Raw genomic sequence first — 24,277 nt, 5'->3', positions numbered from 1 at the left:
ATATACCTTTATATTAGGGACAGGAAATTTCAAATCCCCTGTCCAAGTATGGTTTATCCTGACTGTCTTGGAGTTCCCCTTTTAAGTTCCCTTTCTAAATTACCAGCTACTTCTCATGCTGAATTGGTCATTAAAACAGTGTTCAAATCATGGCTTGTAGTTGGTCTGCATTAGATTTTTGTGGTGCTTTCCTGCCAAGGTCAGGAGTGTGAAAGGATGTGTATTTCTTCATGAGCAGCTGTCTGTCTAATTTTATTGAGTAATCTGTGCCACCTGAAATTATTCAGTAACAACCTTTAATCCCAAAAGAGATATCAGCAGACCAGACACTTTCCTTTCATTGGGTCCATCACGTAAAAGGCTAGAGCCCAGAATACATCAGTTTGATCTGAGCCCCATCACTGGAATAGCCGACTGTAGGGGGAAAGGAGTGGAGGGTTGTGAGGGGGGTAAGCCCACTTGTCCCTCATAGGGGTAGGGATGCAACTTGTTTCCTGGAATGCACGCTCTGTACACGTTTCCTAGTGGAGACTGGAGAACTTGTAAATGCATTTGTTTCACATGGAGACAGAGACATCTGTGAGCTTATGTCACTCGGGGAAATGAGTGGAAGGCTTGTGGTATGCCATTTGCATGCTAGCACCAGAAATACTAATTAGGTATGTCTAGCAAAGTCGGGGCTTGACCCCTTAATGTTTAATGCCATTTCTTTCTCTCACTCAAAGGGAAGAGATGGTCTGTGTGCTTCTTACTTTGAAGGAAATGAATAGGTCAGCAGGGTGGCCAAAGGGAAGGGACAATTTGCATGTGCTGATCATCATGATCACTGACCGCTACAGTAGCCTAAGCTGCACGGGTTATATCCTGCTAAGGTTATAACAGCCAGCCAGCTTCCAAAGCTTCAGAGAACCTCCCACATGCCCTCACCATTAGGTAGCACAAGCTGAACTGACTAAATGACAGGTTTAGGACTTCCCACATGCCCTAACCATTAGGTAGCGCAAGCTGAACTGACTAAAAGACAGGTTTAGGACTTCCCACATGCCCTAACCATTAGGTAGCGCAAGCTGAACTGACTAAGACAGGTTTAGGACCTCCCACGTGCCCTAACCATTAGGTAGCGCAAGCTGAACTGACTAAATGACAGGTTTAGGACCTCCCACATGCCCTCACCATTAGGTAGCGCAAGCTGAACTGACTAAAAGACAGGTTTAGGACTTCCCACATGCCCTAACCATTAGGTAGCACAAGCTGAACTGACTAAAAGACAGGTTTAGGACTTCCCACATGCCCTAACCATTAGGTAGCGCAAGCTGAACTGACTAAAAGACAGGTTTAGGACCTCCCACATGCCCTAACCATTAGGTAGCGCAAGCTGAACTGACTAAAAGACAGGTTTAGGACCTCCCACATGCCCTAACCAAAAGACAGGTTTAGGACTCAAGACCTTCTGAGCTTTCCTGCCAACAAATAGAGTTCCCCTCTGTGTGCATTTGAGGATTGACTGTCTACTAACACTATTCCATTGCTAGGGATATAAATTCCCTTCAGGAAAGACTTTCACTTTTCCTTTTTATATCAGAAGGCTTGCTTTTCTCTGTAAATTTTGAACTTTTAAGGAAAGAAAAAGTGTTTTTGTTGACTGTCTCGTGACTTTTATGTACTTTTAAATGGGAGTGCACTTTTACTTCTGTGACAAATAAGTTGTTATGTTGTTTTTAAACTACTATTTCTGTGTAGAGACTGTTATTTTACTTTTTGGGACTGCGGTTTATTTTTTATTGTTTTTTTATCCTGCGAAAAAGGTGCTTTTATGCTACTTTTAACCAACTGTTGCTGCTAAGTTTTCCCAGAAATCATTAATGATTTTTTGAGCTATAGTACAGAATAGGAGTTGCCTAGGCATGATAATGCCTCGCTGTGTCTAATAGTAGTGGCTGCCAGAAAATGGAAATCAATATCTAAACCACCTGTAGTAGAATTAGTGAATATTGTAATAAGATAAAACAGAGAAGGACAGGAGCAAACCACATGGAAAAATGGGAATTGTGGGAGCAACACGTAGAGGGATGAGGTTTAAAAGGCGGCAGGACTTACATGAGCTATGTAATGTTTGACTGCAAATGACTGGGTAAATTATAAGCAATGTATAATGATTGCAACTGGGAGTGTGTCCAGTATGGTTTGTGATGTAAAATGCTTGCATCTAGGATTGTGTTGGTGTGGTTTAAGTGTATGATTGACTATGTAGTAAGTAAAGGCAGTAATTGAATAGTTTATGTAATGTTGCTTAGTTTATATGATGTATAACAATATATGTGAAGTATAATTTGTGTTATGTTAATTCTATTGTGATTAATTTTATATGAATGTAAATTTGCCTGAGTCACAAGTGATAATTCAACAAAGGTGTTTGGAGAAAACAAATTCCCCTGTAATTGGGCACAGTTTTCAGTTTGACCATAGAATAACATACTGGTTTCTCAGTTAGACGTTCTTCTAGCTATAAAAAGAAAAAGATTGTTAAGGAGCCTTTGCACCATATCAGGTTGGTATTTTGCAACAGGCACAGGTGGGTGACTCTCTTCTGTGGACAAAGCTGGTTCCTCGGATCGCTCATCACTCATCATTTTCTTTGGATCTCTGTGGTGTAATCCTTATATCCACCATAGACTGAGGGATACACACGTCCTCTGTGGCTGTTGGAATCCCTTTAATGGGAAATGAAGTATCACCTTTTGTTGGTCTTGGGGAAAAGGGGTAGTGAAAGTTTCTCTATTTAGCCAGAATGTTGTGCCCATCCCTGGAGAAGGTGTCCCTGTCCATTCTGGGTCTGTTTCTTCCAAAATTTCTGTGTAAAAGAAACAGAGAACTAAACATTTGTGTTTTCCTGCATCATTTAACCTGGACAGGAGTTTATTATTGGGCTTAGCTCAGAGACTTGAACAAAATATTGACCCTTCTTACAAAGCTGTTTCTGGTAAGAGAAAAAAAGTATTACTCTTTCCCTGAAGAGTTTTAGGAGGGTGAACATGCAAGGGAATGTGAAGAGACAAATGCAATTGTTTCGTCTCAGTTTTCTGATTCAGATTCTGAAGAGAGTGGGGTATCTGAGTTTGCCTGTGAAGTTTTCACTTTCTCTGAGACTATATCCTGGGTGAATAATTTTTCTTTTGTTGGGTAAACAGTGAAGTTTCTCAATCCTTCAGAAAGTATTCTGATTTGTTACAACTGGAATTTCCAGAACTTGCTTCTTTCTATTCAGACAGTTGTTATCTGTCCGGAGGATGTTTTTGTCACTGTCTGCAGTTTACATGACAGTCAATCTGCTGCCCCTACCAAAAAAAAAAAAAAAAAAAAAAAATACCTCAGTGTTTTAAGTTTTTTATACGGTAACTGATCCAACAGTTAGTGTTTTAGTAAATTCAGCTACTGCTAAACATCTTGTTAATTAAAAATTCTGACCTTCTGACTAGGAGGGAAAGGCTTTTGACAAGTTTGGAAAAAAAGTGTATGCTCTGCAGCTTTAATTTTTAGAATTCCCAATTGTCAGGCTGATATCATAAGTTCATAGATTAGTGTTAGACTACCTGCCCTTGTGGACCCTTTTAAGTCCAGCCAGTTACCCCATGTAAGAATCAAACGTTGCACCTTTTGTCTGTAAGGTAAGCACCTTAACCATTATACCAACTTCCCACCCCTGCTAACGCTTACCCTGGCTAATTGTGAAAGTATGAAGAATGTTTTGGCATCTGTTTCCTCCTGTGAGGGGAAACCTGCTTCATGTAACTTGGTTGCTTGTGTTTCTCAAGTCACTGCTCGTTTGTTTAAAATGCGACTGACTCAGTGGGTGCGTCTTCCAGCTGTGCTGCCTCTGGAACTGCGTTATTTGTCTAAGACCCTGTGGATGCTTCTTCCAAAGATCTTAAAGTGTGATGAACAGAGAAAGTCGATTCAGGGCTTCTCAGAATTTTTTTAGCCGTCCTTCTCCAAGTTTTCCAAGGGTTCTGTGCCAGGTGGCCAACTTTTAAAAAGCAATAGCAGGGAGGTTGCAAAAAGAAAGCAAGAATCCCTCCAAAGAAAGGGCAGTCTGCATAAGGGACACCTCAGTACAAAGAGCTATTCTTCCACAGGGGGAAAAAAAGCTAGATCTGTATTTATACCTTCCTGAGGTTTTCCAGTCAGACAGAAGTCTTTCAAAGGAATTCCCCAGGATTCAAGTCTCATGGCATCTACAGTTCTCGTGATACCTTTTGCAAGTCTCCACATTTGCTACAGTGATATCTCAAATCTCTGTGGTCCTAGTGGCAGCATCCACAGTCTTTTCAAATTCCAGTTTCCAGATTTGTAAAAATGGAGATTGTTGTGGACACCCCAGCTTTCTCAGAATTCAGGTCTCCCCCCCCTTCCTCCTCCTTCAGTACATCATTCACTGCGGGCTTGTCGGATTTTGCTTGGGTAGCAGTATCAGTGGGCATAAAAGTGCAGGGTCTGTAGGTCAAAAAAGACAGACCAAAGCACATTGACATAAAAGAGATGCTAGCTCTTATAAATGTTGTCAACTCTCTAAATCATCTGTGATCCCCTGGACCTCTTCCAAGTGTTTATAAATACCAGTGTTGTGGTATATAAACAAGCAGAGGTGTGGGGGGTGGGCAGATATTACCTCTGAGCACACTAACCATGTTAGTCATGGGCTATAGCTTTATAGCTCAGTCATTTTGTATCCCGTCAGAGCAAAATTGTGTGTCAGACAAGTTGAGCAAGACCAGGACAGACTCTCACAAATGGAAACTGAATCAGGGGATCTTTCAGGATTTGATCTATCTGTGGGAAATAGTTCAAGTAGATTTTTTTGACTTCTCTTTACATACACAGATGTCAAAATTCAGTTCCAGGACTCCTTGCAAGAAAGCCTGGTAGACATAGTTCTTTTTTGCTTGGGACAGGAATGTTCCAGTGTGGCTTTCCTCTGATTTAAAGGGTCCTCCTGAAGATTCAGTGACTCCCTTCTGGTCCAGGCAGCAGTGGTTCTCCCCTCTTTTGGAAATGTCCAGTGGCAATTATCACAAGCTTCCTCACAGACTGAATTTACTCACACAGGATCTGGGGCATTTGATACATCTGGATCCCAAACAACTGCGATTGATTGCCTGGATGGTGAGAGCTTTAATATCCATTAGGCACTTGTTCTCTGGGCATGTAACATGTATTAATGGAAGTGAGAGAACTTGCTGCTAGAAAAGTATATATTGACAAATGGAAAAGGTTTTCAAGTTGGTGCAAAAACAAAACAAAAAAACAGCGCAAATTCAGGGCTAGTGCTTCTCTGATTTTACAATATTTGTGTGAGTTACTCTATGTCCTCTATCAAGGTTCATCTGTCGGACATTTCACCATGTCTGCTTATGGATCCTTCTCTTTTTAAATGTAGACTCACGTTAAAATGTTGTTTATGAAGGTGATTTTGCATACAGAGCCTCCAAGAAGACAGGTGGCTTCTCTTGGGATCGTAATTTTGTATTAGAAAAGCTACCACTTGCTCCATGACCCAGCTCATTAGGCTGACTTGAGGTTCCTGACATGGAAAACAGTTTTGTTTATTGCTCTGACATTTGCAAGAAGAGTATCTTGAGCTGGAAGCTCTTATGTTAGGTCATCCTTATTTTATTTTCCACAAAGTTAGGATATCTTTGCGAACTAATCCTTACTTTAAGCCAAACTATCCATCCTCTTGTTTTCTTTCCTGAACTTAACAATGAGGGATAAATGATTCTTCATATGTTGGATCAGCTGTGAAGGTAAGAAAAAAGGACACAACAACCTATATCAACACAGACCATTTCCAAATGGTTGTCTCATGCTATTACCTTTTGTTAGTCTCACCACAACAGAACTTTTCCAGGCAGGGTCAAGGTTCATTGTGCCAGGGTGTTGGCTTCATCTTTGGCCGTTTGGAAAGTTTTGGATTGTAGAAGTATTCTAGAAGCAGGAACATGGTCCTCTGTGCATACATTTACAAAACACTATAAACCAGATTCCTTTTCCAGGTCTAGAACAGACTTTGCTAGGTCCACTCTCCATGGCTCCTTGACCTTACTTCCTCCTCCCATTTCTTCTAACCTGTGGTTGTCTACCTGTATAGTTAAGGCTACTGCAGTAGTGACTTGGTGCTGACCATAGTACAATTGTTTGTCAGCTTACTGTAACATTAGATGTTCCAGTGATCACTGCTGTAGTAGCTGCTCCCTCCCTACCCCATCCCCATTTTTGTTTGTTTTTATGCTCAGATGTGGACATCTATTTTCTTTTCCTAGCATTGTCCTTTCAGTATTATAGACTCCCTCTCTCTAGTGACTTGAAGGCTGTGAAGGGCTTTGCACCCAAACCTGTCTTTTAGTTAGCTCAGCTTGAGCTGACTAAACATTTGAGTTTGTGGAAGGTGCCCTGATTCTTTCCAAGCTGGCTGGCTGTTGTATCCTATGCAATATATAACCTAGGAGTGAGGCTGGTGCAATGGTTCATAGGTTCATACTAGGCTATCTGCCCTAGGGCATTTATAAGCCTAGCCAGAGTGTGTTTGGCTTTCGCCACCCATTTTAAATTAATTTTGCTATGTCCTTTTTCAAGGTTAGTATACTGTGCCTCTGTCTAACAGTGACACAGAAGTGATACCCGGGGTAAACCTACGATCCCCCATCCACTCATCAAGATTCCTCTTGAAGAGAGTCAATGAGGGACTCTGCCTAACCTGGACTGGGATTTTATTCCAGAGTGAAGGGAGCCTCTGGGTTATGAATCTGTCCCTCCAGCATGTCCTGTTTATTTCAGTGCTGAGGTTCAAGTCTCTCGAGCACATAACTCGATGGGATTTGGATTTTCTGAGGTGCAGCATGTCCATTAATTCCGGGTTGGACATGGCTTTGTACGTCAGGCACAGATCGCCTCTGAGCAGGCGGTATTCCACTGAGTAGAGCTGGAGTTTCTTTAACCGGGCAGCATATGGCATCTGTTTGAGCCCTTTGATCCTCTTGGTGAGGTACTTTTGGGGTCTTTCTAGTTGCTGCAGGTGTCTGGTAAGGTACATCCCAAAAGGGGCATTGTACTCGATTATGGGCCTGATGAGGGATGAGTAAAGAGGCACGATGACCTCCCCTGATCTAGATGTGAATCCCTTCATGATTAGGTGGGCTATATAAAATGTTTTTCTAACCACTTTGGCCACGTGGTTGTCAAATGAGAGATTGCTATCAACTTGGGTCCCCAGGTCCCTAATTACTTCTTCTGTACTTAATGGATTACCACCTATGTGGTAATTTGTGGGCACTTTGTTTTTGCCAAAGGGGATGACTGTACACTTTTTGGCATTTAGCTTGAGGCCATGGCTCTGGCACCAGTTGTCTGTTTCTTTGAGGCCCTTTTGGAGGATGCTTGTGTCTGCTGGAGAGTCGATTATAGCACCCAGTTTTCAGTCATCTGTGAACTTGGTCAGCCACAGTCCTTCCGTGTTGGCCTGTACCTCCGAGAAATATATACCGAACAGGAGAGGTCCCAGGACTGAGCCTTGTGGGATGCCACTTGTAACTGGTTTGGAGTCTGACATGGCTCCAGCAATTCTAACCATGTGGGTTCTGTCCTTGAGCCAGTTTGCAACCCATCTAGTGGCATAGGGGTTTATATTTAAGCTGGTGAGTTTATCTGTAATGCCAGAGTGGGGTATTGTATCGAAGGCTTTTGCGAGGTCCAGGTAGGCTATGTGGACCACCTTCCCCTCGTCAATGGCCTTGGTGACTGTTTCAAAGAAATCGACCAGGTTTAAGAGGCAGGATCTCCCCTTAACAAAGCCGAACTGGGTAGGATCCAGTGTCTGTAGGTCCCCAATATCTGTTTTTATGAGGTCCATGATGATCCTTTCCATAGCTTTGCAGACCAAGCTAGTCAGGCTTATGGGGCAATAGTTTCCAGGATCTGTTGAGACACCACCTTTGTGGAGAGGGACCACTGTTGCTGTACGCCACTCTTTGGGTACATATCCTGTGGTAATGCCGAGATTGAACAGTAGTTTTATGTTTTTGTTTAGCTCTTCTTGGAGTTCATGTAGGACGCAGCCCGGGACACCGTCTGCTCCCATTGATGCTGTGTTTGCTTTGGAGAGGGCGGCTCTTACCTGAGCATCTGAGATGTCAGGGGGGCAGCACTCTGCTGGGATCGATATTTGCCCTTTTGGTGGGGAGGGGTGGGAGAAGTTTGCGCTGAACCTGTCAGTTAGGATGTTGGCAATGTCTGTGGGTTCGGTGTATTTTTTCTCATTTTGGACTAATTCTGAGCATATCTGGGAATTCCCACCCAGGTTCCTAACATAACTAAAGAAAGCCTTGTGATTATCCTTAGTGTCTTGTGCAATTTTTCTCTCGAAGCTGGCCTTAGACGATTTTATGAGTGCCCGTAGTTTTTTGCTAACACTGATCAGAGATGCCTTCCCTTTTTGGGATTTTGCTCTTTCATGTAGTAGCTTCCTCCTTCTGTTGTATAGTTTGTTTATGGCTGGGGCCACCAGACAGGACGTCTGCCTTTGGAGGATTGGGTCTTGGTTTTATTTGGGATTGCATGATCCATGCATTCCTGAAGGTGTTCATAGAATGCGTTTATAAAGAATTCTGCGGTCTGGGCTGTATTTTCCACAGGCCTGAGGGCTTTGAAGGATTCCACCTCGGTTTTGAGGAGTGTGAAATTTGCTTTAGAGAAGTTTTTCACTGTGGTTTTCTGGGAAGGGGGTGGGGTCGGGATGTGAATATCCAGTGAGATTAGTTTATGGTCTGATCTTACCAGTGAGGGATACACTTCTGGTCTGGAGCATAGAGTCCCCATGTTGGTGATGATCAGGTCCAGTATGTTTTTCCCTCTTGTGGGAGTGGTAACAAGTTGTTCCATAGCATTTGAGTTTATAAATTCTAGGAACCTTTGAGCTAGGGTGTTGGAGTTAAGAGTATTGCTCCCAGTCTATGTTTGGGTAGTTGAAGTTGCCCAATATAATGGTGTTTGGAGAGACCTTCATATTTTCCAGTGTTCTCAGGAAGGCCGAGTGGGTTTCCTGGGTTTGGGAGGGTGGTCTGTAGCAGGCTATAAACTGGAAGGCAGTTTTACCCACTGTCAGTTGCACATGGATAGTCTCTGATGCTTCGTGCTGTGCCACAAACCTGGAGGTGTGGGTATCTTTGACGAATATTGATACTCCCCCTCCTTTTGTGGTTCGGTCCAAGTTTTGGGGCCGAAAAGCATGGTATGAGGTATAACCTGGTAGTGCTGGAGTGCTCTCGGGAGCCTTGAACCAGGTTTCTGTTACTGCACAGATATCGATGTTCTCCATGCTAAGGAGAGTTTCGAGTGCATGCATCTTGAGGTTTAGACTTCTGGCGTTGAGTAGCATTACTGTTAGTTTCTTATCCCTTGTGATACCTATGGAGGTGGGTTTGTCTTTTCAGCCTTGCCTAAAAAAGGCACTATGGGGGTAGCAAGAACCTTTGCCAATATCCGAAAGCCCAGGGCTGACAGGTGCAAGCCGTCCCTAGCGAAGCATCGTGGCCTGTCGAGCATGTCATCCCAGGCTGACAGGCATTGGATCCCCTTTGAATGACACCAATACTTAAGCCAGTTGTTGAAATTGATCATCTTGTCTTCATATTGTGGCATCATTCTTGGTGAGGGTAAGATGCTACTCAAGGTCAGGGTCATACCGGCCTGGGCCACATACTCAGAGAGCTCCTTTATATCTCTTTTCATGTAGTCCAGGGAGGTACGTCTCAGGTCATTCACACCAGCATGGACAATGACTGAGTCATATTTGTACTTGCCTTGGAGTGACCTGAGTGCTTGTGTTATATGGCGGATCCTAGCGCCCAACAGGCAGCTCACCGTGACCTTCTCCTTGTTCAGCCTGGTGAGCGGGACGTCAGTGTGCCTGACGATAGAGTCACCTATTACAAGTATATCAAGTGTGTTGTTTAGCCTTAAGTGCTGTGACTGTTCGGCACACTGGCTTTGTGAGCTATGTGTTGCACGTGTTTTGTTTTGGGGTAGCGGTTGCTTGGGTGTCTGCTTTGGAGGTCTCTGCTGCTTAGGCCGATTTTTATTTAGAGCCTCCGAGTATGTTTTTGTGTGTTTATGTGTTTGGTTTGCTGTCGTGGTAGGTCTATGTGAGACTGGAATTGTAGTGAGTGTGGTTTCCTTCTCCTCCTGACAGGTTTCGCCAGTACTGAGTTGAGAGAGCTTAGCCTCCAGTTCGCATATATGGTTGCATCTCTCACATGTGTTGGAATTTGTTGGGAGGAGGAGAGGGTTGTCTGTGTACATGAGACAGTTGTAACATTGCCTCAAGATTCCCAGATTCACCAGCAGGACCGGAGAGGAGATTGACAACTGACCTTTGGACATGCTAGAATAGTATTGGGAATTCCTTTATAATTGAAAAAAAAAGGGCCAGTGGGAAACAAGGCACTCAATGGGAGTTTATGAGGGTGTAGTGCTTTTAATTTTTTAGTGCAGACGTATATAATTGCTTTAGTGAGCAAGTGCCAGGTAACTTAAATGCAATGTGTTACAGGTAACTTAAATGCAAAAATGAGAAACATTAACTTTCTTTCAAGTGAAACAAGGAAATAAGTACAGTAAGCAATGCAGATGTCACTAGGGATCCACAGAAGCACTGAAAAGCTGCGTTTTAGGTGGAATTAGCATTTCAGGGAATTAACAAGCAAACAAGCATACAAACAAAGCTAGATTCAGCAGGCCTGGATCTAGTCTATGCTACAGCAAACAAGGTGTACCAATTTAGTAAGAAACAGTTCAAATATGCAGGCACTATAAGCCTTTAACCAGAAATTCCCAGCTCAGAAGGGCAGAGTCCAGCCTCTCCTCCCACAAGAGTGCAGACCACGAACCCTCTTAATGTAAAATAACTGGCCTGAAGCCCAAGTGCTTAAACCAGAATTAATACACTTTTAGAATAACAAACACTGAGCCCTCAATCAGCAGTTCCCAACTTAGAAGGATGTAAGCTACCTGTTCTACCACCACAGTGCAGCCCACAAACTTCTTAATGTAAAACAACTGGTCTGAAGCCCAAGTGCTTAAACTAAAAGGCTTAGAGTGAGTTACACCAAGCAGTAATAAATACAATTGAGTACTTTTAAGATGACGCAAAAGCAAAATAAAGTTTTTTTTGAGTGAGCAAATGAGATGGGCCCAGGAGGAGTATCCAAGTGCAAATTTACAAGAGGGGCAGGCAGTTACAAAGCCACCAAGATTAACACCAAGACAAAAACAGGGAGGGTGGGTGGGGACCTACTGAAAAAACAGTCAACTTCTAGCTAGATATTGCTCAATGCAACACAAACAAATTACTTTAAAAAGTGGAGATAAAAATTACTTAGATACACTTATGCATTCAATTGATATCATGCAGGTCTTAACTGGCCAAAGCTCACAGTTAAGGTGTTTACCTTACAGACACAAGGTACAGGGTTTGATTCTCACATGGGATAATTTGCTAGGCTTAAAATGTCTCACAAGGGCTGTTAGCCTAGTAATAATCTATGAATCTATATAGCTTAGGATACTGCAGTGGTTACTTTTCAAACATCTACTGTTATGGTAAGTTTAGTTATACAACTGTTCTGTCCTTGCACTGCTTTGACAATGTGATCACAGTTTTAAGTATGCTGTTCTGCTATGTGGATTCAAACTACCACATTCCCAACAGACTAGATGTTAGTCTCAAGTACTGTATGTATATTTTGCCATTTAAGGAGCCTCATATTTTTTTTTAGGGGGGGGGGGGGGGTTGTTTAACTGTCATGTTAGTCTGACCAGTGTCTGTCAGAAAGGATAATTTGAGTATTATTTCTATAACTTCTGTTTCTACCCCATTTTATCCCTTTCACCCAACCATTCTATGAGGCCATCCCTCAAGCCCCTTTATTTATCTAGATGAAACCTTCATTTTATTTCTTCATGTCTTGCTGCAGGTTCCAAACTACCTCCCTTCAATCAGTGCTGCTATTGGTGGAGAGACTCCTCAGAGGTATGTCTGGCGAATAGCTATAGGTCTGCATTCTGCACCTCGGCTCCTAGTGGCCATCCTGTACTGGAAATACTACCTAGGTAGTCCGTGTGCACATCATTGGTATCGCACACTGTGCCATATCAACTTCACACTGACTGTTATGGAGAACTCCTGTCTCATCATTCTGACTTATGTATCGTCAACTGAAAATTTTGGTAAGTACCTGCTGACATCTCTTTTTTTTAAGTTTTGATCTTGCTTTGTTCATGTAGTCAAAATGGGATGCACACAAAAACTTGTATTGCTTTTATTGATACCTTATTAAACTTCTGGCTCTGCTTTTACTGACCAACCTTATTTTTGTCTCTTTCTCCCTGCAGCTGAGAATCAGCATGCACCAGCTCCCGTCCTCCTTCACCAGCTCTATCAGACCCATCTTAGCCCCCCATCTGGCACCAGTAAAGAAGTTGAGAATGCTAGTGTAGTGTCATCTTTGGGGAATGTACCTAACACCCACTACCTTCCATGACAAACTTTGTGCTCCATATATTTGCTGTATCAATAAGTCGCAAGCACTTCCGTGCATGCTCAATGCCTGACTTAGTGGTATATGCACTTGTAGAAATGAGTTTGCAGGTTCTTACTTCTGCTATATTACAGCAAGCCTAGGTCCCCCCCCCCCCCCCCCAGGATGAGTGAGCTGATGTTGGACACTCACTCCCACCCACCCCCACCCCCACCCTGTGTAAGACTGTCCAGTATCCTTTTTTGCTACTTGAACATTACTCATCTTAGCTGCAGTAAGAGCTTTATTCCTTTACACCACAGGACTTCTGACCATCTTTATTTTTAGATATTGTCTTCAAAGTACTAGCCTAGAAATGTTTTCTGAAGTTTCTCTTTCCCCAATAAAATACTCCACAGAAAATTGTTATGGTTTGTTTGAAATGAAGCCAGATATTTTTGAATTTTGTATCTAAATTCACCATTCATTGTCTTCAAAAGGCAAAGTTGAAACTATACTCAATTCCCAAGCTGTTAAAGATTCTGATTCTGATTGGTTTGATGTTTTTGCTTGGGTTTGATGCGATGATATTAATCCCTCTGAAGATATCCGATTTCATGACTGTATTTACTCAGTATCTGAATGTTTTGAATGGAGGGCAGTGGAAGTATTCAGAGTGAATTATTTTACACGTGTTCTGGACCATACTTAGATAAAGCTGTTAGCATGCCAATTAAGATGCTTTTAGCATGCAATTAAGACTCTGTAAAATTGTTTTGCTGGTGATAGTAGTTTGGTTCTGTCAGTCAGACAGAAAACTGTTGAAAAGTGAGTGGATAGTACAAATGTTTGGCGTCTAGCGGACTTTAAAAATTAGGATTTTGAAGAAGTTGTAAAGAAATTGCTTCTGGAGGTTTGCCTGGTGAAAAACTAGTTGGTTTATTGAGCAAAGGTGACCTTGGAGAATAGTCAGAGATTTTGTGGTTGGATATGATGGAAACATTTTTCGGAATGGACAGTTAACTGGGCAGAAAGGAAATGAATCTTTGAGTTAGATGGACATAAGGTTACAGGTGGGACGCAATCTGTAAAATGTATGCTGATGCAGTTAGAAGAGCAAAAGGTACTTTAAACTTTATTAAAAATTAAAAAAAAAAGGTTAAAAAAATGTTTTTTGGATAAGGAAGAAAAGAAATGTTTTGTGTGGGATAATTTAGCATTACCTTTGGGTTTTGAAGCAAAAGACATTAGATCCTTGATACATTTTGAAAAAGATACTTTTTTGTGACTGATCATTTGAGACTGAAGACTTTAGGGAAAGATTTTTGTTTAGATGTGAAAAAAGGAGGACTGTTACTTGTTGAATGAATTTATATTTTCTGGGCAAGGGACTCTTTAGTTTCACGGTGAGTAAATTGAGTTAAATGTCAACATTTTTTTTGTTCTGTTGTTCAGTTTCTGATATTATGATTGATAATGATGAGGGGGTATTTGGAATGGGGGTGAGCAGTGGATATTGTTTTAAAATGTGAAAACGATGTGATAAAACATTCATCAATTGTTATATATGTAGATGGTATTAGAGGAACAATTGGGTATATGGAACAGCCAGAAACATGTTTTTTGTAGGAATTAGCCACCCATATTGTGCTTTTTTAGGTAGTGTCAAAATAACCAACCTCCCAACATAACAAAATCATCTCCAGATAAAGGTACTGATGCTTAATGCTAGGAGTCTAAGCAGGAATCTCCCTGGAAGCACTCCTTGCTTTAGATTATGCTGACATATGTGCAGTCACGGAGACATGGCTCAAAGGCATGGAAAGCACCTCAGCTATGTAGGGCTACAGTCCCAAAAGCATCCCTTGCTTTAGATGATGCTGACATCTGTGCAGTCACCGAGACATGGTTCAAAGGTGGGGAAAGCACCCCAGCAATGTAGGGCTACAGTGTCTTCCATATGTCAGACCACAAACTGAGCATGAAAGATCTGAAGGAGAAAGTGTATCCATCTTCATTAATAAGTACATCTCTAGACTAAACATTATGATTCACTTGAGCTCCTCCATGTCCAATTAACTGTAGGCAAAGCCCCCTACCACATCCTAGCTAGCAATAGGTCCTCCACCATGAAACAGGGAAAGCATATAGCATACCTGGACTTACTGGAGTCATTTGCCATATAGTCCAACACCTTACAAATGGGTGATTTTTAATTGTCCTACCATCAACTGGGAAACATACATGACTGCAAACATACTGGTTCAGAGGTTCTTGGACTTTGTTAGTGCAGATGCTCTGGAATAGCTAGTCAGCACACCCACAAGAGGGTCAAATAGTACTCACTAACATGAGAGAACATTGGATTTACTCAATGTGCAGCCATCTTGTAACAGCTTAATTCTAGAAACTCAGCAGAGAAGACCAGTAGACTTTTAGTAATTGGCTAGTAAGTGTACTGCCTGGGATGCCAGGAAGAAGGAATTACATAGGACCTAGAAAAAAAATCAGCTACAAAAAGAGAGGAAGAAACACTGACTGGGGTAATTTCTGCAGCTGTTTGGCAAAAACAGTGCAACCTCCAGATGTGAATTCCAGTAACTTACAGGAAGACGCAAGACAACTGCACACAGACTTCATTAAAATAAAAGAAACTCTGATGGAGTATATCAACACAAACAACAAAAGGATGGCAAAAACAGAAGAAGCTTTAAACAAATATTTAGTTGAGGTGATAAAGCTGCAAAAATCAGAGGTCGAAATGAAGAAAAGTCTGGCTGAATATGAGACTGCGCAGGAAGAGGTGTTTCAAAAAATAATAGAATTTGAGGACATGGCATGTAGGGAAAACCTGAGATTTTTATGTATACCAGAGAAGCTGGAAGGAACAGACTGCATTAATTTTATGAAAGCACAACTAAGCAACTGGATTGGTATTCAAAAGCAGGAGTTGTTAACTGAAAGGGCACATCATGTTAATGCTCCACACCTGGCTATTAGAAAGCACCCTAGACCTTTAATAGTAAAGATGCAATCCCAGAAGCAGAAGGCGTTATTTTTCACAAAACTGTGGCAGAAGGACAAAGTACTAAAAGTGGGAGAGAGCATAATGTTTATGGAGAATGATTACTCATTGTACACCAGTCAGAAGAAAAGCATATTTATTCCACTGTTCAGGGAATGTCGAGACACAAGTGTGAGATTCAAACTGCTTTACCCAGCTGTCTTCAAAGAATTCTTCCCTGGAGGGACAGATCATTTTTTGATGAAGTACATGTCAGGGAAGAAATACAAAAGTTTGTCCAACAAAAACTGAGCTGGAGATTCTGCTGCTTGTTCTTCTGGTAATAAAGACTAGAGAGACTGTTCCTTTGAAATGTTTTCCATTGTTTCAAAGGAAGATGTTGGAGAGGAGGAAGGGACCATGAGAAGAATTGAGAATATGATGGAAATGATGCAGAGACAGGATTTGTGAGATGGAGATGAACAGTAATAAAACCAGTAACTTAATGTGGGATTGCAATGCAATAATTATATGTGTGAAAAATGACAGAACAAGAAAATCTGGAAATTTTGGGTTTTTTCAGAATTTGTTGGACTTGTGGTGGACTCTAAAGCATATGCCCTAATTCATGTCATTAATGTTCAAAAATGCTTTGGGAAGGGGAAGAGGAGGGAGAAAATTAACTGTAAGTAAATACTTTTTTTTTTCTTACTAGAACTGTTTTTGTGGTGTATGGTTTTCTTTGCATGCTATAAAGTAAAGTTTTCAGTTAAGTTTATGTGTAATGGGATTGGAAACAGGTGCTGCTGTTTTTTCTCCCTTCTCTTTCTTCTTCAGTTTTAAGAAATGTAAGCATTGCAGTGAAAAAAGCCTGGTTAAAAAAGCATGACAAAAGAAAAATGATTATGCTTTTTCTCATTCTTGCATGGGGAAATGACTGGATTAAGGACCTTAGATTGATTTAGTAACACGTTTTAAGAGTAAGAAAGTAAATAGGTTCATAGGTTTGGTACTAGGCTATCGGCCCTAGGGCCTATACAAGCCTAGCCATAACAATTCCCTGGCTATTTCATCCCACAATATTTACTTACCTGGACCCCTGTCTAGCAGGGGGACTGATGTGATCCCCGGGGTGCATTTTCCATCTCCCATCCAATTGTCAAGGTTCAAGAGACGCTCTGCTTGACATGTATGGGCAGTCTATTCCAGAGTCTGGGGAGTCTCTGGGTCAGGAAACTATCTGTCCAGCTTGTATGTTAAGCAGAGATCACCCCTGAGTAGACGATATGTGACAGAGTGTAGCTGGAGTTATTTTAGATGGTCAGCACAGGGCATCTGCTTTAGGCCTGTGACTCTTTTAGTGAGGTATTTCTGCGGCCTTTCCAGTTGTTGCAGATGTCTTTAGAGGTACATACCAAACGGGGCATTGTGTTCTATAATGGGTCTAATGAGGGATGAGTACAGTGGGACAATATACATACTTTTAACATACATATACATGTTTCAATATTCATAAGCTATGTATCATAAGTTTAAATGTTTTTTACAGTAGGAATATTAGTCATTAGTATCATAATATCAATTTTAGTATAGATTATTCATTATAGCTTTTATAGCTCTTATGAATATTTGAATATGAATTTAGAATTAAATTAATTTATTTATTAATTGGTGGTATGTAATATATACAAGTTTCTGTTATTCATTCTTAATATTAATTTATTTATCATTATATTAATTATATTATTGGCATATTCGATAATTTGTATCATACGTTTTATTCAGCAGTTATTGTTGAGTTTTTACTTTTGTAATATATCACTTGCAACACCAGATGGCGCCAAATTTGTTTGGATGAGGTTAAAATGTTGAAAGTTTTGACTATATGGATATAAATTATTAAAATATTCATATATTCATGTATACTATATGAAGATTTTTAGTTGTTTATAGTTAGTTTAGTAATTTGTATTAAATATGTTTTTAAGTAAGAGGCTAATAGTGTTAAAAAAGGGTAAAAAGGTTTTCATAGTAGTTTCTTCTTGTTAGGATGAGTTATGAGTGTTATTTAAGGATTAATTGAATAATTGATCAATTATTATGTGTTTCTGGGTATAAAAAGGGTTGTACCAGTGTTATTTTCACTCTGAGTTCTACTTTCTGAAGAAGACTACGAATCGAAAACGTATTGTTATTGTCAGCGTTAAAGCATTTTTTCTCCTTGTGGATTATTAAAGTTTTTGGACTATCCAAGAGCAGAGCCTGATTTCCTTCAAGTGTGTGGATTTTATGTACAGTGGGACAATAACCTGCTTTTTCCTGGATGAAAAGCCCTTAGTGATGAGGCGTGCCACATAGAAGGATTTCCTGACTGTTGTAGCGATGTGGTTATCGAAGGTGAGACCACTGTCCACCTGTGACCCTAAGTCTCTTACTACACTTTCAGTGTTTAGTGTACTGCCACCTATGTGGTAGTTCATGGGTACATGTTTTTCCCCCAAAGTGGATAACTATACATTTCTTGGCATTGAGCTTGAGCCCATGGCTCTGGCACCAAGCATCTGTTTTTGTAAGCCCCTTTTGTAGAATATCCACATAATTTGGGGATTCAATAAAGGCTCCCAGTTTGCAGTCATCTGCGAACTTTGTTAGCCAGAGTCCCTAGTGTTGGCCTGTACTTCAGATAAGTAGATGCCAAACAAGAGCAGTCCCAAGACTGAACCCTGAGGTACTCCACTTGTCTGGAGCTGGATTTGGAGTTGGCTACTTTTACAGTGTGAGTTCTGTCAGTAAGCCAGTTGGCAACCCATTGAGTGATGTAGGGATTAATGCCCAGCTTAGTAAGTTTATCTGTGATTCCAGAGTGGGGGATAGTGTCAAAGGCCTTGGCCAGGTCCAGATAGGCTTTGTGGACTGCCTTACCCTCATCTACAGCTCTGGAGACTGATTCAAAGAAGTCAGTCAGGTTCAGGAGACAAGATCGGCCCTTCACGAACCTAAACTGAGTGGGGGTCTGTTGTTTGAAGGTTGCCAATGTCTTTGTTTATAAGTTCCATGGTATACGTTCCATGGCCTTGCAGATCAGAATATTGAATATTATGAGGCATTTTTTCCCTAACAAATGTATGTATGCTCATTGGCAGTTCTGCAGCTGATTTTCATGTTTCCTTGGAAACAGACTGATAAAGAGAAACTGGCTGCCTGGTTCTTGTTTCTCCATGCAGACAGGCTGATAAAGAGTGATTGGCTGAAGGAATAAAAAACTGAGAAGAGAAATTGGCTAGGATATAATGTTCCCTGAAAGCATTCAGGGGTTTTCCCAACTGGGAGAGCTATAAAGAAAAGACAAAACCAATTAGCACTTAGTAGAAGCACAGGTTGCATCGTGCGTCTTAGCATGTTTAACATTTCTTTTAAATTAACTCAAGTCTGTGAGTGTGGCTATCCTTTTGAAATAAAAAAGATAATGACAGATTTGTCTTTCTGATGTGCTACTGGCAAGAGAGGAGGATTACATTGCCATGCATTTATATTGAATCTAAAAATGCTGTAATGGAGCATAAGAAAATTGTGGGAAAAATAATCGGTTTTCAGCAAGGAATATTACTTACTTACAGGTGGGTACTGGAATGTGATTTGCAACGATGAAAATGTGTTGGGGGGCTCAGAAGGGAAAGTATAACAAAGGAGGGTAGATTTTTGAAGAAATTTATGAAAATATTTGACATGGAAGATGGGAATTCCGTAATAGAAGCTCAGAGTGAATTTGCATATTAATCCCCAAGATATAAAAGCTGGGCTAGGCTAGACAGAATTTACATTTCACAGGAACATGGTACATTTAATTAAAGGTCTTGATACACGCCCAGTAACTGTTTCAGATCATGCACCAGTAATAACTAAAATAAAAGGTAATGAAATAAGTGGGAAAGCGCCATTGTCTCATTTTTATCGGTTGAAAAGAGTGGAATTTTCAGGAGCTGTTAGAAAGGATAGAAATGTCTTCTGAAAATATAGCTAGGGAGTGGGATAAAATTAAAGTGAGTTTAAAAATAGGGTGGAAGTAAAAGAAAGGGAGCAATGGTTAAGAAGTAACCAGAATTATTTAGAGGGACTGAAAAATGTTAGTGTTGCAAAATACAGGGAATCTCACAGAACAAGAAGAGGATCAACTACAGCATGTTAAGCAGAAAATAAGTGATTACCTTGATAATATGTATGAGCTTAGAAAGTTTGCTGTTAAGCAACTGTTTTTTGATAATAACAGTGGAGCACAAAAACTTTTAGCACAGAGACTCAGGCAAGAGAAAGTAGAATGGGCCGTTGCCAAGCTTAGGGAGCCTCTAACAAGGAAGTTAACGAGAGATCCTTTAGCGGTATTAAAAATATTTTGGAAATTCTATGGAAGTGTGTATAAAGCAGAGAAATATGCAAATCAAGAAAAAATACAAATGGAAATGTTTATGGAAGAATTAAATATGCCAAAGTTAGAGGTAGTTGAGGCTCAATTACTATTGGTTAGGATAGGAGAAGATGAGTCAGTTGTGATGTATAACCAGTCTACAAGAAACCCCCCAGGAATCGATGGTATTCCTGTGGAAGTTTGGAAGCTGGGAGGGAAAAACTGATAAAGATCTGGAAGGTTTTGTTTAACAGTATTTTAAGAGGAGGAGAAGTACCAACATCCTGGAAGAAAGCAGTGGTAACATACCTCCCACATGTCCCGAATTACTCGTTTTTTACCGAGTTTTGGGGTCCCAATAATGGGGTGCCACGATTCCCAAGTGGCACCCCTTCATTTCCGATTTTTTAATCTATTCTTTTTTAGAACTCGCGCTTTCAGAGCCGACATCTTCACGTGCGTGATTACGTCAACTCAGTCAGCATTAGCCGCTAATCTGTTTGAAGGCGCAGGATTTTGCACGGGTCCTCTGTTAAGCGCAGGATTTCCATTTGCTGTAATTGCCGCGCATCTGTTGTTTGAATATTAAGCTGTGGATCCACTGTTAAGCCACAGACAACTTAAAGCAGGATTTCTGTTCTGGGAGAACAACTGCCTATAAGACAGAACGACAAACGCAGTCGATAAGGTACATAATAGACCTAGCTTAAGGAAGGTGTGTGTGTGTCTGTCTGTGTGTGTCTGTCTGTGTGTGTCTGTCTGTGTGTGTCTGTCTGTGTGTGTGTGTGTGTGTGTGTGTCTGTCTGTCTGTGTGTGTCTGTCTGTGTGTGTCTGTCTGTGTGTGTGTGTGTGTGTGTGTGTGTGTGTGTGTGTGTGTGTGTGTGTGTGTGTGTGTATGTGTGTGTGTGTATCTATGTGTGTGTGTGTGTGTGTGTGTGTGTGTGTGTGTGTGTGTGAGTGTGTACGTACCAACCCCATGGTCACACTTACTCGAAGAAGGGAGAAAAAATCTGTAAAAAGTGAATTAGTGCCAGAGTCCAATTAGAAGTTGCTCTGGCAATGTTTTGGAGAAAAGTATTTGGCCTTTTGCTGTATGACTTCTTTTTCTTTGAGCTTCTGAAGCTCGCAGAGTTTCCTTCAAGACTGTGTAGGAAAATCAAGTTTCAAATATTGAATTTTAGATCATTATTATATAAAATACCTGTAGAGCCATTTTTAATAATTTTTCTCATTTTGAAGCCATCAGTTGTTATGGTACTTGCAAATGCCTGTGTATAATTCACTGTGTTGCTGTCCATATCAAATAAAGCTGTATTTTTTGACTCCTCAACAAAGCAGGTACAACATGGTCAACAATGTATTTACAAAAGATTCCTTACAACCTCTTTAAATGAGCCACTTTATCAGAATGTACTTCATTTAGAAATACCTATTTTATATATGTCACTTTGACCCTTGGACAAAAAGACTCTGTCTTGTTTTTTTTTTTGTACTTAAGGGATGAGAGCTAGTACTGTTCACATAATTATTCACAAATATAGCCTTTTTAAAATATTGACTGCTTATATTTTGATGTTCTTCATCTCACATTGCTGCAGTCCTTACACTTGGGGTATACCGCTGTCCTCGGTCGGCCCGAATACCAAAGTATATGGCTGACGTCGGTCAAGGCGCATTAAACTGACGCCAGGACGTCAGGGTATAAATGCGCATGACCGACGTCATATCCTCAGTCTTTTTTGCCGCGTGGTCCGATGCAGAAGCAAATTTGCGAGTGCAGGTTGGCGTCCTGAGATTTTCCGAAACCGGAGTTTCAGACGGAATCAAAGTTGGCTAAGTACCCCGTTGGGGAATATTTTGGTTTTTTCTTGCCACAGTATTTTACCGGATGTCAGAAAAAGTAAATAACTGTATTTCTTGTGGGAAACAGATACCACATAGGGATTACCATAACTTGTGTATACCTTGTTTAGGGCCTGAGCACGACGTTGTTGGCTGTCCCTCTTGTGCTAGATTTAACAAACGTACTATAAAGAGGAGATTAGACTGTGCCAGGTTAGTCTTCGGGAAGCGGTGCAATTATAAAATGCCGTCGGATGCTCCGACGCCCGCTACTTCGAAGAAACGCAAGGACAAAGCACCTAGGCCTAGGTTAGAAGAACCGTCCGTTCCGGACGTCGGTTCTTTAGAGGGCTCGGTTGAGCCGGAGGTCCAAACAGAAGTTTCCTTAGAATCCCAGGGAGAGACTTTATTGTTACAGGATGTGTCTTCTCAGGAGGTAGGCCAAGCTGAAGGGGCTTCTCAGGTAACTGTCCTTCCCTCTCTGCCTAAGGTGGTTAGGCCTTCCCCTACTGTTACCAAGGCTTCTTCCAGGGGCAGGCCAGGTTTAGCTGTAGCAGGTGTCTCTCCTAGTACTTCAGGCCCTGTGCCCAAGAGACATATGCTTAAGATGGCTGAAGATTTAATTACTATGATTAGGGGTTCTATGCCCCCTCCTGACAAAAGGCCTAGGGTGGATCCTGAGTTTGGGAATTTTGAGCAGGATTCTGATGCTTCAGAGTCTTCGGCTGAAGATTTACAGGAGTTTTCTCATTATTCTGATTCTGATGTGGATGACACCACTCCTACTGCTTCTCCTCCTGAGGGTTTTTCATTTTCAGAGACTCTCCATTCCATGAGGGAGCATTTTAAATGGGAAGGTCAGGATTTCTCTGATTCCAGGAAAAGACTTAGGGAATTTTTGTTTTTACCCCAGCATAGGCCTTTAGCTATACCTCCTGTTCTTTCTGTGGTGGAAGATGTTTTTGCAGAAGCTTCTCTTAACCCTGATTCTTTACCTCCCGCTCCTGTTAAGCCGGACAGATACTATACAGTGCCTGAAGCTCATAAGTATCTCTTTAAAAGCCCTAGGGCAGATCCAGAGACTGTTACTCAGGGACCTAAAGGGGTTAAGGCTTCTGTTGTTAAAAATCCGGTTCCTCCGGATAAAGAGGCAAGGGCTTTAGACAGATGGGGTAAGAAAGTTTATACTTCTTCAACTTTAGCCATGAGGGCTTTGAATTGTCAATTCCACATGCTGAGATATCAGATCTATCTTCTTTCACAGTTAAAGTCTAAGGTAGATGCTCTGGCAGAAGGTATTGAATGTAAGGAGTTACAAGATCTAGTGCATGTGTCTGAACAGGTGGGTAAGCATTCCTTACAATGTGGTTTTGATGCTGTACAGGCCTCTTCCAGGGTGGCTGCCACTGGTACTGTCCTACGCAGGCACGCCTGGCTAAGGGATCAGAATTTAGCTGAGCATGTTAAGTCAAGGATCTTGGATGCCCCTTTGCAATCTGATGTGTTGTTTGGTTCGCCTGTTGAAGCAGTTTTAAAGAAAATGGAAGACAAAGCTAAGTCTATGCACACTGTTAAAGATTTTTTACAGGTTCAACCTCCAAAGTTTAGTAGAAATTGGCCAAGCAAGGGGTGGACATATCCTTCTTATGATTCCCAGTCTAGGGGTAGGTCTAGGCGTGGTAGGGGCAGAGCTCAGGGCTCTTTTAGATCCAGGACAGGGGGCTCACCTGCACAGTCTTCAGGTGAGGGCAGGGGTCAGCCCTTTCGTAGACAGACCCAATGACCTACCTTTTCAACTGCCAGAACCTTCCCGTCTGACAGCACCTTTGGGAGGAAGACTGACACTTTTCAAGGAGAACTGGAGTTTAATTACCCAAGACAGATGGGTATTGGATATCATTCACCACGGTTACAGATTTTATTTCCATACCTTACCACCTTTCAAGGGCATGCCAGACATTCCTCCTCAGCACAGATTAGAAGCTTACAGACAAATTTCTCTATTACTACAGATAGGGGCCATACAACCGGTGCCTATGGCAGAAAGGGGCCTAGGATTTTATTCTCGCCTATTCCTAGTACCAAAAAAGGGGAACACGTGGAGACCAATTCTGGATTTGTCTATCCTCAACACCTTTCTGGACATTCCCAAGTTCAAGATGCTGACATTGCAACAGCTTTTACCTCTACTGGGCAAAGATCACTGGATGGTAACTTTGGATCTCAAGGAGGCTTACCTTCATGTTCCTATCACTCTAAGTTGCAGGAAGTATCTGCGTTTTCGAGCTGGAAATTCTCATTATCAATTCTCTGCATTGCCCTTTGGCTTATCTACTGCACCCAGAGTATTCACAAAGGTTCTGGCTCCAGTGATAGCCTTCTTCAGATTGAGAGGAATACAGATCTATCCTTATTTGGACGATTGCCTGATTCTGGCTCAAGGCAAGGACGAGCTTCTACAGC

At 41.4% G+C, this 24,277-nt stretch overlaps 1 protein-coding gene across 2 annotated transcripts in view; it reads left to right on the top strand.

Annotated features, from left to right (window-relative positions):
• Nucleotides 1-24,277, top strand: part of PGAP2 (post-GPI attachment to proteins 2) — a 336,523-nt gene that overhangs the window by 63,943 nt on the left and 248,303 nt on the right. For both annotated transcript variants that reach the window (XM_044073404.1, XM_044073403.1), the window contains exon 3: nt 12,024-12,276. In XM_044073404.1, coding sequence (XP_043929339.1) covers nt 12,024-12,276 — 253 coding nt within the window. The remainder of the gene's footprint in view (nt 1-12,023; nt 12,277-24,277) is intronic.

This window comes from Protopterus annectens, chromosome 5.part1, assembly GCF_019279795.1.
Source record: "Protopterus annectens isolate FY-2018-M chromosome 5.part1, PAN1.0, whole genome shotgun sequence".
NCBI classification, from domain to species: domain Eukaryota; kingdom Metazoa; phylum Chordata; order Ceratodontiformes; family Protopteridae; genus Protopterus; species Protopterus annectens.
The sequence above is the reverse complement of the archived record's forward strand: the minus strand, read 5'-3'. Positions and strand labels throughout refer to the sequence as shown.